This window comes from Agelaius tricolor, unplaced genomic scaffold (assembly GCF_023055355.1).
Source record: "Agelaius tricolor isolate 1412-34295 unplaced genomic scaffold, bAgeTri1.0.p SCAF_16, whole genome shotgun sequence".
In the NCBI taxonomy this organism is placed as follows: domain Eukaryota; kingdom Metazoa; phylum Chordata; class Aves; order Passeriformes; family Icteridae; genus Agelaius; species Agelaius tricolor.
The window spans coordinates 15926018-15946925 of NW_027269276.1; the positions used below are offsets into that span (position 1 = coordinate 15926018).

Here is a 20908-nt window from a genome sequence, read left to right on the forward strand (position 1 = left end):
GAGGGTGAAGTTAGAACAAAATAGGAATGGCATCCAGCAATCACAAATCTGTAGTGCTGTGCAGTATGTGACTTTATCCCACATGCCTTTGGAGAGGGTTTCATTGAATGAAGAGCACAGGACAGTTATTTACAGTTAACTTCTCTCTCTCTTTCATAGGACATTGAAGATCTGGACCACTATGATATGAAGGAGGAGGAACCAGTTGATGGGAAGAAATCTGAGGATGAAGGCATTGAAAAAGAGAACCTTGCAATCTTAGAAAAAATCAGAAAAAATCAAAGGCAAGATCACTTAAATGTGAGTTAATGATTCCATGCTTCTTCTTTGCAATACTTCTGATTTGAAACAGAGATGGTTTTTTGCAAAGAAAGCCCACTCCTATACACCTAGACATAAATTAACCTGTAGCTGACTGTTTACCTGCTCATCTCCAGAGATACCCATGGGTTATCCCTCTCTTTCTTGCTTGGTGCCTTTGTTACAAGCATTAGTTCTCCTTGCAGAATCAGCAGAATGCCTCCAGGCTTTGAGCTTGACTTTTGTTGCTGAACCCTTATTTAAGTAAAAAAACTAAAGCCATAATTAAAATTGCCTGTGTTAAAAGTCATGGGTGACTTAAAATACTTGGCAAACCTGTGCTTTAAATAAATGTTATGCATGAGTTTATTTTTCAGTAATAGCTGTGCCACCTGGAAGTTACTGAAGGGTGGTGGATTGTTGTGCAGTTTTTTTATTGCCATGCATAAAGTCAAGGGCCTTCAGCAGCTCTGCAGCTTTGTTGTCAGTTTTCTGAGTGATCTTACCAGCAGGCAGCTGTAGAAAAGGTGCTTGTTCTCCAGAGGCTTAGAAACGTTCTGTCCCAAGTGCCAGGCTCCAGAGAGGCTTCTACTTCTCAGAGGTGCATGTAGGAGGGCGTGATGATGTCATACAACCTTAATTTTATTTACCCTGACTCCCAAAGAAATCAAAGCTTTTGTTCCATAGAGGCTTAAAAAGTATAAAACATGAAATTTAATACTTCTGTTTGTGATCTGCTTCATCCACAGGATTTTAAAATTTTAACACCTAAACCTGATTGGCATTTCAGGGTTTAAAAGCAGCTAATCAAAAGGTCCCAAACTGCTTTGGCTGTATAGTCAAGTCCTGTTTTGAGTCTTGAGTAACCATAAGCACAACAGTCACTTACTGGTTTTGTTTAAACTTGAATGTTCACAGTTTGAGATGATGCCTAGTGAGATTTTGTGTGTTTCTGTGTGTATAACTCAAACTCCTAATACTAAGGAGTCTTTAATTGTTCAAGAAAATATAACCTCTTGCAGCCTGAAAGGCATGGGCTGCTTTACAATCATCTAAAATGTGGTAGAACAGAAAAAAGGTTTTTGTGGTGTCAGCATTCTTCCTTGGTGCAGAAAGCCTCTTAAAAAACTGGCAGATTTTCTTTTGCTATCTATTCTTTTCCTATTTGGCCAATACTGCCTTTCCTTTTGCTTTTTCCCTCCACATTTAGTGGAGCTGCAATGAACACTGCTGGTTTTCTGTTTGACAACAGCAGATTCAACTTACATAATAGCTGTTTCTCATGCCAGGACACTCTCGTTGATGCTGGTGCATAAACAAGGTCAGCTGAGTGCAGGGAACAGGGTATTCAACTGCTGCTGAGGAACTGTGGTATTTTTGTGGGTCACCAGAAATAGCTGTGCTGCTGAAATAATTTCTCCAAGGACTTGTGGAAGTTTACTCCTAGGTGCTGGAGAACCAAAAGCTGTAGCTGTGCTACTGACCTAGGAAAGAGCTATCCCAGCAGCACTTTATTGGTCCTCCATGCTGCCAAAACAGGGGGCTTCTGATAGAATGAGCAGTTGTTTGCTGAGTGTCCTAACACAAAGCAAAATTTAAATCTGTACAGCCCCCACAGCTGGGTTTCTTAGAGGACACTATGAGTTTGACAAACCTAAATGCAGTGGCTAAACTAGTGTGGTTTTTTAGCCCTTTGGGATGCTTTGTTTCCTCAGCAGAGGCCAGTAAAACAAACCCATGCCATTTACATGCTGCTTGTTGGAAAAGGGAATGTGCAGCATAAACCAGGGCTTTGACTGGTGCCCAGTGCAGCCAGAAGACTTTTCATTTCCTTTCCATGTTCTTTGGCCCAGGTCCATGGGTTGTCCTCTCTCCCTTGGCTGCAGTGCAGGCTGGAGTTACAGATCATGCTCAAGGCTTGTTCATGGCAAAGCAGTGCATGCACTCCCATTGTCATTTATTCCTGACAGGTTAATGACATTTTTCTGCTTCTCAAGATGTTGTCATAGGAGTTTTTAGTGTTTATGTGTGTTGTACAAGTTAAGAATGTGTATTTACTAATTTTGTAAATGAGTTCTGTCTTTGGCAGTATCCTTAATCCTATTCTTCTTGCTGGCATCAGGAAATAAATTTGGCTTTTGGTATAGTATGTAACTTGGAGCAAGAATTAATCCTCCTCTTAACATTGTAATAACTTTAAAGAACCACTTGCTTACCTGTAGTTAAATAGGTCTTTGAACTGGAATCATTAACTTCAAATATTTAACAACTTGCTGCTGCTTGCTTTTCAGAGGTCTCTCCCCACATAGTCATTTCAGAGACTAATGCCTTTCTTATTTAGATAATGCTATTAGCTTTTCCTGTTTCATGCTGAGGAGTTTAAGCACTTCCCTTTAGAAGTCTCCAATGTCTGTACTTTCATCTTCAGATTTTATGAAATCTGAGGTGTCATTTCTATTTTTAGTCTAATCCTTGAAGGAAGTATGAAACTACTTTAACTTCTAGGAATGATTGTGCTTCTGCACAAATACGGGGAAAGTTCAGTAACAAATGGAACTTATGTTCTTTAGCTCTTTTTGAGTTACTTTAGATTTCAGTTTATTATCTTGGAGAAGTTTTCCTGTTTTGTTTCAGCAGGTGATTTTTGGTCTTGTGGCTAAGTCTTCTGAAATTTATTGAGTGAAGAGGTTTCCTGTAGCGTTCTGATGTGTTCACAGTATTTTTCTGATCAGACAGAAAACACTCAGATCATTGGATAAAAAACTGCAGCGAGCTGCACCTCCTATCCCCTATAACTTGAGGGGGAGAGCAGGCTGTGGGTGCATTTTGAGGGTTGGAAGGGGAAAAGGAGCCCCTGATGTCTCTGTGGCCTTAGTACAGCAGGGCGATGGCAAGTGCTGGTGTGACTGCACCACGAGGCTCCTGTTTCCAACAGTGGCTCATCCTTGGGGGGAAGACTTGGAGAGCAGGACAGGCCTGTAGTGGTGCATCTCATGAATGTTTTTCATGTCCAGCAGTTTTGGCTGTGAGAATTCCTGCATCAGGCATTTCTGTTATGTGCAGCTCTCAGCAGCTGGCATGTTGTCAGCATAGATGAGTGCCTCTTGCAGCAGGGATTTCTCCAGCTTACCTGCTCATTGTTCTGGAGAGCCACAACATAGTACAGGATGGGATGGTTAAGTGAGACTTTTTGTGCCTATTTGATTACTTATTGGGAAAAAAAATCACTTGGGTCTGGTCCTGCAGCTCACTTAACTACTTCAGCTAAAATGGCTTTGCCTTCCTGCTCTTGGCATCAGCCCCATGTGACAGATACCCATCAGATCCCATGATTGACCACTTACGTCTGAGGCAGTTGCAACTATAAATCTTACTGTCACAATTTGAGAAATGGGAACTTTATCTCCCTTGGAGTGTCAAGTCCCACTTTTCCAGAAGGATAATGTTATTTATATCTGGGTTCTGTCTTTGAAATTATAACTTACGTGTACTGAGTTATGGAAAAAGTTTTTAATTTTAGTATCACTGTAGTCAAAACTGACCTCAATGCTCTGTGTGGTGCAGTGGTGGGATGCAAGTCGTGCTCTCTTCTAAACTGCACTTTACAGTGGCTCCAAAACCCACAAGTGACACCAGAATGAAGACGTGCTTCAGAGCACTGGTGTTTGCCATTAGGCTTCCCATTCCCATCAGGTTTAGCTGTTACCTTCCTCTCCAAGTTCCTCCAAGGATAAAATAAGCCCCTGTGCTAAACTCCTTAAGTTAAGCTTGCTATCCTCTTTCTCCTGATTGTAGATTACTGGTTTACAGTCCATGGATTCTTTAGAGCAGCAAGTGTAACTACATTTACTGCTGCTATATAAGGGGTGAGCAGCCCAACCAGAAACCCTTGGGGGAAAAAGGGTGAAGACAAAGACAGAGTGTGTTGAGGCTTGCTTACACACACTACAGCTAACTCCTTTAATACCACCTCATTTATCAGCTGTTCTAATGGAAGTCAGGGGGATGTGGGTGTGTTAAGCTTTGGTTTTTAAATGTCTCTGGTACAGAAGATACTTAAATTTTTATTTGCCAAGATGAACTTCCAACATTATATATAGAAATTCAGTAGTTTAATTGGATGGAAATAGAAATGCAATGAGAGAGGTAGTTTTCTACAGGATGTCTTTGACCATCTAACTTGTTCTTAAATTGCCTATATTTATAGGTTGACAATCTGTAAAGTGTATGAAAATTCCTTCTTTTAGTAAGAAGTACAGTGGAAGGGGCAAGAATCTGCACAGCTCTGCTCAGAAGAAAACCAAAGTCTTGACACTTGTCTATGAAATGTCTTTCCTCCAGACTCAACATATTGATGAGTCCTAATGTTAATGCTCACAAAGCACAGCAACTATACAAAGAATGGTGATGAGCACTGCTGTGTTAACTGGTTAAGTGTAATGCTTCCTTTTCAGCTAATCTGTAAATAGTAGTAATATGCAGATATTGCATATAAACAACATTTTTCCATAAAATTTCATGTACTTGATGTTTGAGAAATCCCTTCTTTGTCTGATACTGCTCCATAGAGAGGAGCAGAGTAAGTAGAGAAATTAACTTGTCTGAAGCCTTGTTTGTATCTAGCTTTTGTTTTATCAGATGAAAGGAGTTGCCTGTTATTTGCATGTTTAATAACAAGGTTCATCCTTCATACCGGTCTGTTAAGAAAAACTAGTGGAATTTCAGAAATCTGCATAATTAAATCCAAAGGTGTATGAAAATGAATAGCCTTGAAAGAAAAGTCTACAGATTCTAGTGTGAAGCTAAGTGTATTATTTGATACTATTGGACAGAGAAGACAGGACTATATGGAGGCTTTACCATCAAGTAACTGCTACTGATACTTAATTTTTATTAAGAAATAATTTGGTTTTACAATTAAGACCTTGTAGAATATAAAACATCACTGTGGACTTCAGGCAAACAGGGAGGATGTTTTGGGTATTAGGTAATGGTCACAGCTGCTTCATGTTCTTCCAGAAATAGTTTTCTGACACTTTTGTCCAAAAAGGATATGTTTCTAGGTGTTCATAGTGTCTGGAAGGAAACTGAAAAAATAAGAATCTTTGAATTTTTAGATGGAGTAAAAAAGCAGCCTCATCAACTTACTTATTTAGTACTTGATAGAGACAGGCTGAGTTATCCTAGGTGGGTCTTTTTTATTTGGTAGTGGGGCAGGTTTATTTTTTGTCCTGGTTTCTCCCCCCAGCCATGCTTATGAGCTCCCTATGTTAGCCTGTATTTCAGTGGCAGTGACTGAAGAACAGGAGCAGAAGGGAGCTGCAAAGGTCCAATGGAATAATAATGGAATAATCTGCCTTTGGGAAACAGACTGATGGTGAAAGCCCAAGTGCCACAGGGTCAGGGTTTGGGGTGGTAACTACCTTAGCTCATTTGGAGTCCTTGTTCCTATTCTGTATTTTAAATCTTAGAATGCTAACTTTTATCTCTCTGTTTTTCAAAACTCTTGAACCTGAAGTGGTATTTTGGGTGGGATATATAAGCAGAGTAATCACATAACACAGGAAAATTGGTTTGAGTTTCTCTCACTTTGAGGTGCTGAGAAGTACAGAGCTGAACTCTAAAAGAACAGAAGAGATTTTGCCATAGTTGCATAAATCACAAGAACTATGACAAGTCACAAGAAATATTTTGTATTTTAAGGTTTACATACCTTTGTCTTCCTCTGTGTAGATGTTGATTTTTTTTCACTCAATTGCAATAAATATTGCTTTTGTTCCACGTTTTCTAAATTCACTGCTTGGTCTTATTCCTCAGGAAGCTGCTGTTCTAGAGTGGATACTTACCAACTCCTGGACCTTTTTCAATGACCAAATAAAAATGTACCTCTGAGAAAGCAATAATACCTTATGTGTAGAAGCTCAGTCTTAGGATTAGGCTTACTTTTCTTCTCAGTGTGTAAAAGCAGGATGTAAAATTAAATATTTCACTCTGAGATGTACTGTGCATCCATCTTGGAAATTAAATTGCCAGAGATTTAGCTCCTTTACAGAAAAATGCCTGTTGTACCTTGATTAAAAGTTTGTATCACCTATAGCATTTAGTAGTATATATTAATGTTCTTTAGATGGAGGGCCTTGTTTCTTTGGAGTAGACTTTGTTCACCAGAATATTTAACTTTTCAGAAACCCAATTCTCCTACAGAAATTAATATATTGTTAATACCTTCTAGTTAGTAATGTAAAGTTGTTTGTAAATACTACTTTTCACTTATTTGGAGTCTTTTTTGTTTATTTCAGGGTGCAGTCTCTGGGTCAGTTCAGGCTTCAGATCGACTTATGAAAGAACTCAGGGATATATATAGATCACAGAGTTATAAAACAGGTAAATGCCTCAGATTTCCCTCTTTAAAATATACTTTAAATGAATTCTCTTGGGAAATACTTGCTGTTAACTTCTCTGTGTTTTGTTGTCCTGTGTTTGTATATAAGTGCATGTTTATGTGTGCACATATGTAAAAATACATAGATACATTATGTATACTCTTAGTACATAAAGTAGTTTATTTGTGGAGAAAAGTCAGAACATATATTCCTTGCAATAATGATGTGAATTACAGTGGAAAACAAGCTTGTATTTTAAATTAGTTTGAGTAATGAGCAGTGATTATCTTGAGGTAGTGGATGGCTGTTGCATTTATTCCTTATAGGAATAAGCTCAGCAAAGGATTCAGCAAATTGAATTGCCTGAGTGTTACTGTATGAGAAATAGAAATTACATGGATTTTGGGCAAGTTGTATTCCTCCAAGTCTGCCAAATAGAAAACTCCATCACTGTAGCCAGGTGTCAGACCCTGGTGCAGGCCAGGGTGAGAACAGGAGGAATGCCTAATTAGGGAGTCAGTATAAACTTAAATACATTCTCATTTTTCTGGACTTGTGTCCATATTTATTTCTAATTAAACCTCACTTGATGATGCCATTTTAATCATGTGTAAAAGAACAGAGGTGAAGAGACAATAGGTTCCTGTTTTGATTTGTCATATTTAACTTTTAGGTCAATTGTTTCATGTGTGGAAATGCTGGGGACAGTGGTAAAATATCAGGGGTATAAATTTGATGAGGTGACCTAGTGTTGATCCAATGCAGCCTCCTTCTTTTAGCTTTGTTACAACTTGGAGCTCGCCAGTGTGCCCCAATGACCCCTGTCTGGGAAGGAATGGATTAGTGGGTCTAGGGAGGAGCTGGAAGCAGGTCTGTGTGAAGTCATGGGGGATGCTTTACTGCCCAGTTTTGACCTTCAGGGTTTGTTTTGGTGGTCAGAGCTAAGGCTGGCTCTAACAAACCAGACTGTAAAGAGTGCTGTGGGGTGCTCAGTCATGTGGTGGTACCACTGGGGTCAGCCAGGGGCCCCTGGCTAGCTGTGGTTTGAGGGGAGGGCTTAGACTCTCCAATAATGCCATTTCTTGGCTTTAGATAAACAAGACTTAATGAGTTGCAAAAGACTGATCTTGGTATAGGAAAGCGTACTCTGAATTATGAGCAAGAGCAAATCTTGCTAAACTCACAGAAGGATGAGGTTCTAAAGGGTGGGGGCAGTAACTTAGAGTTTATGACTTTGGAAATATGTAAAAACACTGCAGCTGGAATCCTCATGTTGATCTCTAAAACATGGTAATGAAGTAGTGTCAAGTGGAGGTTGACACTACAAAGGTGATGGCAATTCTGCTTTGAAACACCGTCCTACTGACACATTTATTACATTGTGCCAGTAAATTGATGCTGTTTGTTATAAAACCTGCCTGGATTAATTCCTTATGGTTTCATTTATTCTTCGACCTTGAGTAAATTGATGTTCTTGGTTCTTTATTTTGCACAAAACTCCTGCTTTCATAGCCTAGTTCTGCCTTTTGTTAGGCAACTGTCACCACGTGCACAGGCTGTGGCAGGTAATTGGCTTTTTTAATGTCATTTTTGTTAGAGTACTTGCCCCATGGTCCATTTTACCCTAAATTTAATTTCTTCCTGCTAATGCACAAAGGGAACCATTGTGAAACTCCCAGGTTCTTGCAACTGTTGCAAGGTAATTTAATGCTGTTTTCATTTCTTTGTAAGACAAGCCAGAAAGGCTAAGGCTGATTTTTTGTTAGGTAAGGATCACTTTATTTAGTTTTCATGAGGTTACATGTTTTTAGGACTGACTGTAGAACACTGGGAGTTCTGAAGTGAATAATACTTGTAGCAACAGTATTTTATTTTTTTTTCTTTTCTCTTGGACTGTTTTATAAAAAAGTACTATTAAAAGACAGTGGCCTCAACTCTAGCTGTGCATTCAAGGTGGTATCTATTTTAGAAATTAATTTCCTTTATCAAATGAAGCAGTGCAGGTGGAGTTCAAGCAAAAGATTACAAACTTGCCCTCAACAGCAAAGTTGCTTATCTACCTGGGAAATCTAGGGGAAGAATTGCCCTTAAAGAAACAGAAAATAATTTTCTTATGAGCTGACAGAAGCAAAAAATACTCCAGAAAATTAAGATACTCTGTTGTGAATTAGTTTCATTAGTGTGTTCAGATAATGGGAGCCATAAGTCCTGTAAAACAAGATTATCTCATTTCCACATATCAGATTGGAGATTCACAAATGACTTGATGTAATTTAAGGGATTGGGAAAGGAGGGCAAGAAACAAAGAATTTGGGGACATTAAATGAAATCTTTTCTGTTCATATCTTTAGCATCTGTTTTATTCAGATACAGTTCATATGGACTTCAATTCCCTGGTTTTATCCAAAGACTCTGTGGGATTTACTTTTTAAGATAGTAATGTTGCCCTAAGTAAGATGTTGCCTCTATTTTGAAAAGAATTGTTTTTCTTTCTACATTTCAATTTCTTACTTTTTTGCTTGCTTCACGGTTCTGTGGGTTTCTTTCTACTTGATCACCTTTGAGTAATAAAAACCCCACCCCACCTTGTATTTAAGCAAGAGGAACCTACCTTGATTCCTTTCCTAAATTAAGGACTTGTCCTTATTTTAAAACTGCTGTTAGTAAGTTAAATTATTAAAATATTTAAAATAATAATAATAATAATAATAATAATAATAATAATAATAATAATAATAATAATTTAAATTAATTTAAATTATTTTTGACAGGAACCTTTGTTCTCTCACTGTCAAAATTACAAAAAACCCACATAAATTCCTTCCAAGTAACATCCCCTTGATTATTCAGAAAACCCCAAACACCCTCCCTCAGCTTTGGATGGTGTTAAGTAGCTTCTGTATCAAGCCCTGGTGTCCCCTTGCTGCTGCTGCTGAGGAGACACAGATGCTGTTTGGCTCAGAACGTGGCTGCCTGAGGCTGCTGGAGTGTCTTGCACTGGTGTCCTGAGAACCCTCCTGCAGCTTCTGCCTTAGGTGCAGTACAGCCCTTGGGGGTACAGCTCTTCCTGCTGGGGAAGTGTCTGGGCCTTGGAGCTGGAGTGGGACAGGAGCTGTGGCTGAGAACAGGAGGCTCAGGATGATGGGAGGAGGGCAGGAGTGGGGCTGAAGGCTTAGTGAGTGGACAAAGGGCTGGAAGGTTGTCAGGGTCTCCAGCTGCTCACAGTCACCCTGAGATACATTAGAAAGTCTCTTTGCCCAGCCTGGCAGTCAAAGGAGTCAGGGCTCTTCATTTCTCAGTCTCAAGGTTGTTTATTGTTTCTTATCTATAAAACTCTTTCTCCTGCCCTGCTGAGGTCAGCTCAGCAGGACAGACAGAGGCACTCTGCCTGCCCCCAGGGTGGTGGTATGTCTTTATATTAAAAACTACGTGTACAATGTTTACAGTTACTTTCCAATACCCATCACTTATGTTAGACAGTGAGCTTCTACTCCAAACCAATCCAAAAGTGCCAACATCACAGCAGAAGATGGAGGCCAAGAAGAAGATGGAGGCCAAGAAGAAGAAGGAGAAAGGCTGGGCACACCCAGTTCCCTCCATCTTGCCTCCTGAACCTCCATACCAAAAACCCCAAAATCTACTTTTCCACCCCATGATAACTTCACTATTATTCTACCTAAACTATCGTGGTTTGCAGATCTTCATCTAAGGTTGGTGATTTGCTCCACGGGTCATAATCAAACCCACAGGTGTTTTGGGCTGTGTGCCAGGGTCTCTGTGCCCCCTGGCAGGGGTCTTGGCTGCTCAGGACAGCCAGAGGGATGCCCTGGGTTCCCACAGAAGATCTCTTGTGATCCTCCATTGTTGAGCACAGTGTCAGGAGCCTTACTGTAACTTACTGCCTTCTCTGTAATAAGTATTGTTTGCTCCCACTTGGATGCAGGTGGAGGAAAATATTGTGGATGCAATCGTGGAATAGATTTGTCATTAATGGGAGTTGACAGTGAGCAGAGTTCTGAATGTCAACTCTTTTGTTATTACATCAGAGCAGTACAAATTGAAATTCTTACAGTTTGTGACTTACACTAAGGTCAGTTCAGAAAATAGTGTCCTTGGATCTGGGGAATTGGAAAAAGGCCTTAATAGCTCCTTTGGTTGCTCCTCAAACAGAGATGCTGTGTCCCTGAAGTAGCTACTGATTAAAAGGGACATGGATAGCACAGTGAGTATGTGTTCAGGCCTACATTTTTATTCTAGACATAGAAAAATCAGAAATTGTGCTCTTGGCTGCAGTACCCACTTGTTAGTGGCACTCAGAAAGGAGAACCAAGCATGGGTGCTTTAACCTGTGTGCCAAGTTTTGAAATGCTGTAGAAATTACGGTGTCTGCACAGCTTGAAATGTCACATGTACTCCAAGTACTAATGTTTATAAGCTTCAACTGTAAGATTATTTTTATGCTAGAATAATAAAACTCAGAAATTATTATCCCCCATTCCTTGGGAAGAATGTGGTGACTGCAGTCTGGTGGTTGTATTGCCTTCAGAAATTCTAGGCAAGTTCCTGATTTGTATATGGCTTCCAAATAATTAGGTCAGCAACAAGGATGCTGTTAATTATTAGGCCAAGTAACAAGTTTAATAATAGTGGATTAGTCTATGCCTGAATATTCTGTGAAAGAGGAAGTTTAATTTCTGTACATGACTGATACCATGCTCTAAATCTTGCTGGGTGGTTAAAGATTTATTGCTTTTTCCAGAGCTGCTTGTGAATTTATGCAGAGAGGAAGCTTTGAATGTACAAGAAAATGGCAGATAATTTCCATCCTGCCCTGGGAAATGAACTGCACAACTGTTGTTTAACATGCTTAAAACAACCAGGCCACTGAAAGTCACCAGCTGGCTCCCACAGACCACTCCATTCTTTAGATGCATCTTTCTGGCTTCCTCAGTCATGTTGGGAATGTGCTTCATCCACTGCTGTATCTCCTTTTTGTTGGGTTTCTACTGCATACACTGCCCTGTGTGCTGTCCTGGTCTGTCTGTACTGATGAGAACCTGGGAAACACTGCTGCACACTCACACTGTGTTGTGAAATGTCTAAAAACACATTGGTGGTGTACTGGGTGTAAAATACAGTGAGTAATAAGCAAGCTGGAGTTGTTGTTGTGGAAGGTTTGAAGGTGAAATGGTTAAGTATCAGAAAAACAATTGATTAATGTGGAATTTTTTAATAGAAATGAAAATACTTTTTCCTTGTAGCTCCTCAGAAGTGCATCTGCTACTGGAGGAAGGATGTGCCTCAGTATCCTGCCCATTGCTTATACCTGCTGACAGTATTCAAATTTAAAGCAAAGAATGATTTTGCTAAGTTTGCTATCTACACTTTTAGTGCATAATTAATTCCATCTAATATTTCTACAGGGATATATTCAGTGGAACTGGTAAATGACAGCTTGTATGAATGGCATGTTAAGCTTCTCAAGTAAGTTAATAAAGTTTTTACGTGTTCTGTACAATCTTGTTTTAGTATTGCTGGAGAGATTCTTTTGATAACTGAGTATCTCTAGCCATAGTATATAAATCACCATTACATTATATGCCATAGCATGTGATCACCATTACTGTAGTAGTACAGTAAGAGTAATTGTAGCCACTAAATAGTGGCTGTAATTCTGATACATAGAAACATCTAGAGAGAGACCAGTAGTGATTGAGCTGGCAAAAAGACAGACCTGCTTTTCTTTGCCAGTGCTATGTGTATTGCATTAAGTGTCATTACTATTCAATTCTAAAACTGCTCCAAAATATGCAGCCTTAAATGATGAAAATTCTTTTCAAGAATTTTTGCATTGATTTTATTTTTGTTTTGAATGACAGGGAAATCCAGCTTCTAGTTGCACTTAAGATGTAGGAAAGAACATAACTGAGTGTCATTAGTTGTTTATTTCTATTAGTTGTTTATTTCTGTTCAGTTAAACAGACACACAGGACTGAAACTTGTAGCTATCACAAAAATGTGAATTATATAATTCTATGTACCTTGTCTTCTGTCATTGCCTATACCAAGTGAAAAGCAGTACATAACTCACCTTCTTACATCCATAGTCCTGTAACTTTAATCCTAGAGGTGTTAGAGTGGAATTATTCCTGGTAACAGGATCATCTGCTGGCATCCCTATACAGTGCCCTAAAGGAAGGAGGAGCCTACCCAGGCTGTGCTGGTGGCTGCAGCAGCTGGCAGTGGATGGAAGAGCTTCCATGGGTTCAGAGGTGTCCTGGGGGAGAAGGACAGAGGCTGTTTTTTCAGCACAGTAGTTGACCTGCGTGTAGGAATTGTTGCCTTGTGCAACCTGGGTCACCAGCTGCTGAAATAGTTTTGTTTCCTTCTTAGTGTAATCATGGGCATGTGGAGGTTTTGAGGCTGAAAATGGCAGGAATGACACATCAGAGAAATCTGTGTTACGTTATTGGAGGCCTTTCCTATTGAGTGTGTCTGTAACCAAGTGCTCAAACCATGTGCAGTGATTTGAAATCTCTGTTCAAGTGATGTGAACAGGTCTCATTTTCTGCCTTCAGAAAAGAGGAAATGGAGTACATGCAGCAAATGCCTTCCAGAATGTCTAAGAAAAGAATTGTTGTGTTTGTTTATTGCAGCAAAAAGTGTCTGGAAACAAATGCACTATGTGCAGAGTAGCTGAGGGGTAGATGTGCAGAGGAAAGAGCCCATGTGAGGAAGGAACAGTATTGTTACTTAGAACAAATCCTTTTGAACTGGCACAGCAAAAGCCGTGGCTTGAAATGAGAGGTTCCTAAGCACTGGAAGATTTTCTTCTGAAATAACTTCACACTGGTAGGATGGGGACCACCTGCCCAAGAAGTTCTGAAATGAGATCTTACAACTTTGTAGTTTCAGCTGTAGTAGGGGATTAGGTTTAAGGGCCTTTCAGTCCCTTTAGCATCTGCTTTAGCTTGCTGCAGGTGTTTTTGACTAGTCTCTTCTAGTTAAAAGCAGATGAGGTGTCAGATTAACCCAGTAGGGTCTGCATTAATGGCCAGGCTGCTAACCACCAGCATTTTGGAACAAACAGTTGCTGAAATTCTGCTGAGCAGAAGCTGCTGGCTTTAGTACTTCTGCTGATGCAGATTACTTTTAACAGTTGATGCAGGATTACAATTACATATTCCATAAAGGATTCACTAACTATGTGCTGAAAACTAAATGACTACAGTCTTCCTGTTTTTCTCCCCTCTTATTTGAACACAACTGAACTGAAGAGAATTAAAATTGCTCCTTTCAAATAAACAGCTTATTTTGTGCTATGTTTAAGCAACACTTGATAGCCTTGGGAATGTTGTAGCAAGCTTTTATGCTGATCTTGTGGCAAAGTTTTTACTTGGTAAAAGGAGCAATAATTTCCTACATTTCACCCTGAACTGCAATTTCTAAACTACAATTACATAAAGAAAGTATTTAAGAGGAACTACTGTTTTACAGGTATTGAAAATATTAACTTGATCCATGGTCTCCCCCCTGCTGCTTTTACAGGGTTGATCCTGATAGCCCACTGCATAGTGATCTTCAGGTCTTAAAAGAAAAAGAAGGTGTAGAATACATTTTACTCAACTTCTCTTTTAAGGTAAGTGTCTGTAGGACAAAAAGCTGCAGTTAAATTTGAGGCTTACTATAGAAAATTACTGAAATGACCTTCAGCTGTTACTTGGGTAATAATGGATCTGTGGTCTAAAAAAAAGGGTGGGAAAAGAAAACTAACTTTTAAGTTAATCTCTGAAACTTCCCAAAAAAAAAGCTTTTTAACCAATACTATGGAAAGTGAATTTTTACACAACTGAAAAATTGTAGTACTTCAGATCTGATTTGACAAATAAGACTATTGAAATACTTTCTGTTTGGGAAGCAATGTCACAGTATTTTCCTTAACCTGTTTTTTTATTTTTCTTCCTAGGATAACTTCCCTTTTGATCCTCCCTTTGTGCGAGTGGTGTCTCCTGTGCTCACGGGAGGGTAGGTTTGAGCTGCCCTGCCGAAATTGTGCTTTGTGGTAAAAATGTTACAACTTGAAAAACTCTGTGCCTGTCATATGTGTAAGAACTGACCTCTGGGGGGGGGTTAACATTGCTCTTCCTTCTCCTCTTGTAGGGTGCTTTGGGTTGGTGCTTTGAATGGGTCTTGATCCCTGGGTTGCCTTAAGTTTGCTGTAAAGTCTTACCTGTCTCTCTCTTGCTGGTAGCACTGCCATAAAGTTTTTGTTTAAAAATCCCTCAAATGCTAATCCAAAACCACAAAATTTCATTGAAAACATGCTCCAAATGTCATCTAAAGCATGTTTGAAGTGCTGTCTGTTGGACTTGTATATATCCATTGGAGAGACAATTAAATTCACCTGCCAAGGCTTTCATGCATCTCCTGGTGACAGGAAATGATACTTGTTTTTGAAAATGCAGTCTGTGATAGCTGGTGCTGGTTCTTATGTGATTTGAATTGTTGTGTATTCTTCTTTAATTCAGTAAATGGTTAGTGCAGTTAAATAGGGTTCCTGAGGGGGGCTGCTATCTCAAAATTAAACAGGCAGACCCAAACACCAGAAAATTCATTGGATTCTAATTTGATTGTAGTCAGACTTCTTTTTAGAATGAAAAAAGGATGGCTTTTCAGTGGTCATTTCCCTCTGAATGTCATATGGATCTATGAGGCATAAATGTCTTGATCATAGAGGAGAATACATTTTGGCAGTGGTCAATTCTCTTCCCTCAGTCCAGGTTTTGTCATGCTCAGGTGTTCTGCTGAGTCCCAGTAAGCACAATAGATAAAGTATTTTTGAAATTAAAAAAAGGTATTTACATAGAAAGAGCAAGAAAAGATCTGGTTGTCTCATGTTATTTATAAGTGCACCTGCATTGTTTGAAATGGTGTTGAACTTCTTTACACAGTTGAATGTTGTTTTCTTTTAGCTACACATCTGTACCATGTATATGTAGAGTAGCCATAAAAAGTAACTTCCCTTTTTCCATGGTCTCTGCAGTTATGCAGAGTAGCTCAGTCAGTGGTTTAAACTAAGTCTAGTTAGCAAACAGCTTTTTTTGTCTCACTATGCTAATTTTCTTTGCCCAGGTATGACATGGCTAACTAGTTACAATATATTACTGGTTAAAGGGCATTTCAGCTTTATGAACAAAGAATTGAACAAACAAGCTGGCAAGAGCTTAAAATGCTGTGAGCACTTGTACCTTTTTACTAACTGCTGATGGCAAGTATATTTTCTTTCACATTTGTTTCTAGGTATGTCCTAGGTGGAGGTGCATTATGCATGGAACTTCTTACTAAACAGGTGAATATGAGCTCTGTTATCTGGATAATAAAACGTGCCTGAAAATAATGAAAATAGGTGCCTCTCTTGAGTTGAAGAATCCCTGTGTGGAATAAATTACACATTCCAAAGGAAACATAGTGGAATTAAACCTCAGTCCCACAAGATTTGCCTGGCTGATCTTGTTTGGGATCTTTTCTGCCTTGGCTGGCTTACAGGAGATGTGAGGAAGAGGAGGCAGTGTGAGCAGGTCAGCTTGGAGCTCCCAGAATCTCTGTGAGGAAGGCAGCGTGGGGAGCGAGCTCTGGGGAGCAAGACAAGTTGTTTTTTTTTCTAGAAGCCTCTTCAACTGCATAAAGTCAGCTCTGGAGAAGTGAGGAATACAGATGATTGTAGTCATAGATGATTTGTGCAGACAGTGATTTTCTCTTTAAAATAAGTAAATTAATGAAGTAACTTACTTGCAGGCTCTGGAAGGTAAAGCAATGCCAGAGATGAGCAGAATTCCTAAAACTTACTGAACTGACTTAATTAGAGATCAGTCTTTTCTACTTCTTGGAAAAAGGAGTTGTAATTTCTGTTGTGATATTGCTGAAAATATGTCAATGGTGTAAGGATGGAGATTTTTTTGTTCCTGTCTTGCTGTATTTTGGAAATATAATTCAGTCTTTTAATTCTTCTAAGAATTCTTAGTACTAGGACCGTATATAATTCTACAGATTTTCTTTGGAAAATAAATGTTAACTGAAAATTAGTAATTGAATCTGGAATGCAGGAAAAAAAATCCCAAAGCATGTGTTCCAAAACAGATTTGCAAGGTGAGCACAAGAAGTGAGTACATGTTGTATGTTAGCATTCCTTTCCTCCTCCAGGGCTGGAGCAGTGCCTACTCAATAGAATCAGTCATCATGCAGATCAATGCCACTTTAGTCAAAGGAAAAGCCAGAGTACAGTTTGGAGCCAATAAGGTAAATTGTGGTGCTGTGGTTCTCAACTACACAAATCACTGCTGGCCTTCCATTTACTTGCTGGCTTGCTTAGAAGGTGCTTAGTGACAGAATTGCAAATATATATATGCATTTCAAATTGTCTGGGGACTGTATAAGTATTTTATTGGCAATTAAATATTTTTTATGTAATTACAAGCATGTGAGATAGATAAAGCCTTGGGATGGGCAGGGTGGGCTTTTGCTATCCTTGAATTGGCAAGGGAGGGGAGGGAAGGACAATTAGAATTGGGAGGATTTGGAATTTCTGGCTCTAAGAAGGTAATCTTGAAAGCCAGGAATGTTCTAACATTGTGCATGGACTTTATTTTTAAGCCCACTGTAGAATTTCCTTGTTAGAACTGGTTTTGAGTCTTGCATGTCTAGATGCAGGTTTTTATATGAGTTTTTTTCTCCTTTCAGAATCAATATAATCTAGCAAGAGCACAGCAGTCCTATAAGTCACTAGTACAAATACATGAGAAAAATGGTATGTATATTGCCTCTTTGTTCTTGTCTGCACAGCACCCTGGGAATTGCTGTTTGCCACAGAGAAACTTGAAGTGACAAAGTGTCTTATTTTGGCTTGGGAAGACCATAAATGTTTCTTCCTTCTTTTTTTCTTGAACTAGAAAAACAGTAGTGCTCAAAGAACTTGACTGAGATCATTGCAACTTTCCCAGTTTGCTTGAATGTTGTGTGTGTTCCTGCTGCTTTTGAGAGGCAGCTGCATTTCATGTTCATCCAGTCAGTCTAGGAACCTCATTGTTACTGTAGCTTTAGGGACTCTTCATATTGGCAGAGTATCTGCTGGGAGTTTATCCCTTTCCCTGGAAGATTTTGTTTCAATGTGTCAAGAACCTATGTGGAAATATTAATGAAGAGAGAAAGTGGGGAAAAAGACCTGAAACTGAAAAATACAAGTCCAAGTGAGGTGTACTAGCTGGGAAAGTGTACAATAGAATAGGGAAATACCTGTTTCGGTGTGGGCTTTTTTACTCTAAAGTCTCTCCTGCATAAAACAAGTGTACAAGTGCTTCAGGTATAATTGAATTCCCTGTGGCAGTATGAGAAGCCTGAGGCTTTGGAAGGTTTAAGTAGCTTACATGTTACATAAAGGTAGTCAGCAGAATTGGTACTCTGGTCCTGTGATGAGGGAGTCAGTGCAGTTACACTTCTGTGATGTTCAGGGCTCTGGGTTGGACACAGTGTCCTCCAGGAACTGAGGTTATTGTGAAAGTGTTTGTGTGACTGCAGTGAGCACCTCAATTTCCCTGCTGCTAACACGGGACAGAACACCTGTACTCTTGGGAGGGAGATCAAAGATCATGACTTGAACATCATCTCCACTTTTACAGTGTTTTGATCTTGCTGTTCACGGAACCTTTTGCTCTTTTTGTTTGCTACAAAAGCCAGCGTGGCTGCTTACTTGTGTGTGCTACAAGTGATCAGTGCTGCCTCAGGAGCTGAACACAAAGCATTCACAGTACTCAGTGCTGCTGTGAAGGGTGTCTTAAGCTTAGAGCTGCTATGTGCTCTCTGGGCCAGCACAAATAGGCCTTGTAGTCACAACATTTAAAGTAAATGTTACAAGAGGGGCTGGGAGAATTTAGATTGCAGCTCTGGAGGTTACTAGAAAAAGCAGTGCACACCTGATCAGGTATGATTCAGCTGTTAAACTTGCCAAATTATGTCAGGAGACCCATTATTCAATGGCCATTTCTGAGCTTATTCCTACAGTAAGATTGGCAGAAGTAGGATAAACCGTTTGGTTGCTTGTGCGTGGCTAACTCTACACAAAATGGGATTTATATAAGTGTCCCAGTGCAGTCATGTTTGTATGTCTATGTTTTAAGTAGCTTTAAGTAGCTTGAAGACTTGGGGGTTTTACCTCTCTTCTGTTAAGTTTGGTTAGAGCAATGTTCCTCCTTCAGCAGCTTCCCCTTGTTGGTGTTCAGCTTGTCCAGCTCAGGATAGCTGCTGTTCACAAATCTGTGTGTGCACACCCAAATACCAGAGCAGATCCTGGAATGTGCCACATGGTTTGTCTCCCACTGCTCGCTCACTCACATTTAGGGCACTAAGTAAGTGTGCTCAGCTCGTGCTGAGCTTGGCCTGCCCCAAGAGGGAAGGACTGAGCCAGGTTCCATCTCCCAGGTGAAGAGTAGGATGGTGTGGACACAGCAGCGTTGGTACCTAACATGTCTCTGTTCTCCACAGGCTGGTACACTCCTCCAAAAGAAGATGGCTAATGCTGAGGACTGTTGTATACCTGGACCAATGTCAACAAAACAAGCTCTTTTTTATGTTTTCCAACACAGACTCAAGCTATGAGTGCCCCTATAACAGCTGTACTGAGGACTTTAGCTATTAGATAAGTTAGTGGATAATCTGTCAACTGACACGTACAGTATAAGTTACAGCCTTACCATTCCGCTCTTCTTAGGCATCTGGACTGAGCAGTTTGGGCCTTTACCATATTTGTTCTTATGGATTAGGCAGATTTGGGCCACGCCCTCCCTTCTCCCTTTTTTTATTTGAAAGCATAAACTCTCCCTGCAGCAGGCTATCAACTTACTAAAGATCATACAATAGGAGTGAGTTGTTCACACACTTCTGTGTATTTCTTACTTTTTGCAAAATGCAGACTGCAGAGACTTGCATTGTATTGTTTCATTTAAAGCCAAGAAGTTTAATACATTGTTTAATACTGTTTTAGGAAATGTCAGTTCTTGCAAATCACAGTAGTTTTTCTGGTCTAAAATGACAGCGTTTGTAGTATTTTCCAAATTACTGATATAGGAAAAACACATGTATGTTAAGTCATTAAACATTTTTCATGGCTGTATGAGAATATGAACTGTTTATTGGAAAAGATGCTCTTTGTTTAGATTATTTTAATTTTTTTTTGTTTGGTTTTTTCCTTTTTATTTTGTTTTGGTTTTTTGTTTTTATGCAGAGCAAGGCTGTGCCAATAAAACCTTGTAACTAGTCACTTCCACTGGGGCGTCAGAACTTGCTGGGCTGTTCCTGCTACTTGTTGGCTCAACCTCCTTAACAAGAAGAGCCACAGTATGAAGCTTGAAGTTATTTAAAATACTAAAAACCGTTTTAGGTGTTCCATTTTATTAACGGGCTGTTGCAATCATTTCTAAACTAATGAACTTATAAAGTGATTGGCACAAATTGAGATGAAAGTCCATGAATGAAAAATTTTTATATAAAAACTACAATAAAGTACAAAAACAATGTCATCCAATTCAGAGGCATAAGAAATGCTGCCATAGTCATGACGGTGGTTTTGTTATTGAAAGACTAATGGGAACTGTTCTTTCTTTATTAGGAGATGAGTCTGGGTCTGTGTACTTACACAATTCCATTGCCTTACCAGAATCGACTCTTATTTTGGTTGTAGTACTAGTCCTTAGGCCTGTGCACTCCTCGGGGCCGAGCGAAGGGTGTGTTCCATGGATTAAGCACTTTCAGAAGTGCAGAAGCATGTTTTTATGGGGTTTTTTTTAGTTGACTATCGAACTTGTGCTCTTTTCTCTATCAGGCGCCCGCGGGTCCTTGTGCATTTGCTTCTAGATCCAGTTTTTAGCTCGAAAGAAACGACCTGGGCGAGCTTTGGCGGCGCTCCCGGTGCCCGGTGCGCGCTGTTCGCGGGCCGAGCGCCGGGGCTGTGCCGCTGGCCGGGCACGGCGGGGCTGCGGCGGCCCCGGCCTCCGCCCTGCGGCGCACGCTTCGGTTTGGGTTCCATTTCTTCTGGCAGAGTTCCTTGGCAATGTACAGTAATTTGTAAACTTGCATCAAGTTTATGAATAAAAAGCATTTTACGAAGCGCTGTGTCCGTGCTGGGGCCCGGGGCGCGAGGGAAGGGGGGAGGTGAGAGCGGGACGGGTCCTCCCCGC

General features: G+C 39.9%; 1 protein-coding gene across 2 annotated transcripts in view; it reads left to right on the forward strand.

The window, feature by feature from the left end:
• UBE2Q2 (ubiquitin conjugating enzyme E2 Q2) overlaps positions 1–20837 on the forward strand; it is a 46865-nt gene extending 26028 nt beyond the window's left edge. For both annotated transcript variants that reach the window (XM_071441773.1, XM_071441772.1), the window contains 9 exons: positions 160–300; positions 6600–6684; positions 12107–12167; positions 14232–14322; positions 14650–14708; positions 15984–16032; positions 16884–16979; positions 17421–17487; positions 19218–20837. In XM_071441773.1, coding sequence (XP_071297874.1) covers positions 160–300; positions 6600–6684; positions 12107–12167; positions 14232–14322; positions 14650–14708; positions 15984–16032; positions 16884–16979; positions 17421–17487; positions 19218–19249 — 681 coding nt within the window. In that variant the 3' untranslated portion in view covers positions 19250–20837. The remainder of the gene's footprint in view (positions 1–159; positions 301–6599; positions 6685–12106; positions 12168–14231; positions 14323–14649; positions 14709–15983; positions 16033–16883; positions 16980–17420; positions 17488–19217) is intronic.
• Positions 20838–20908: the final 71 nt, after the last annotated feature.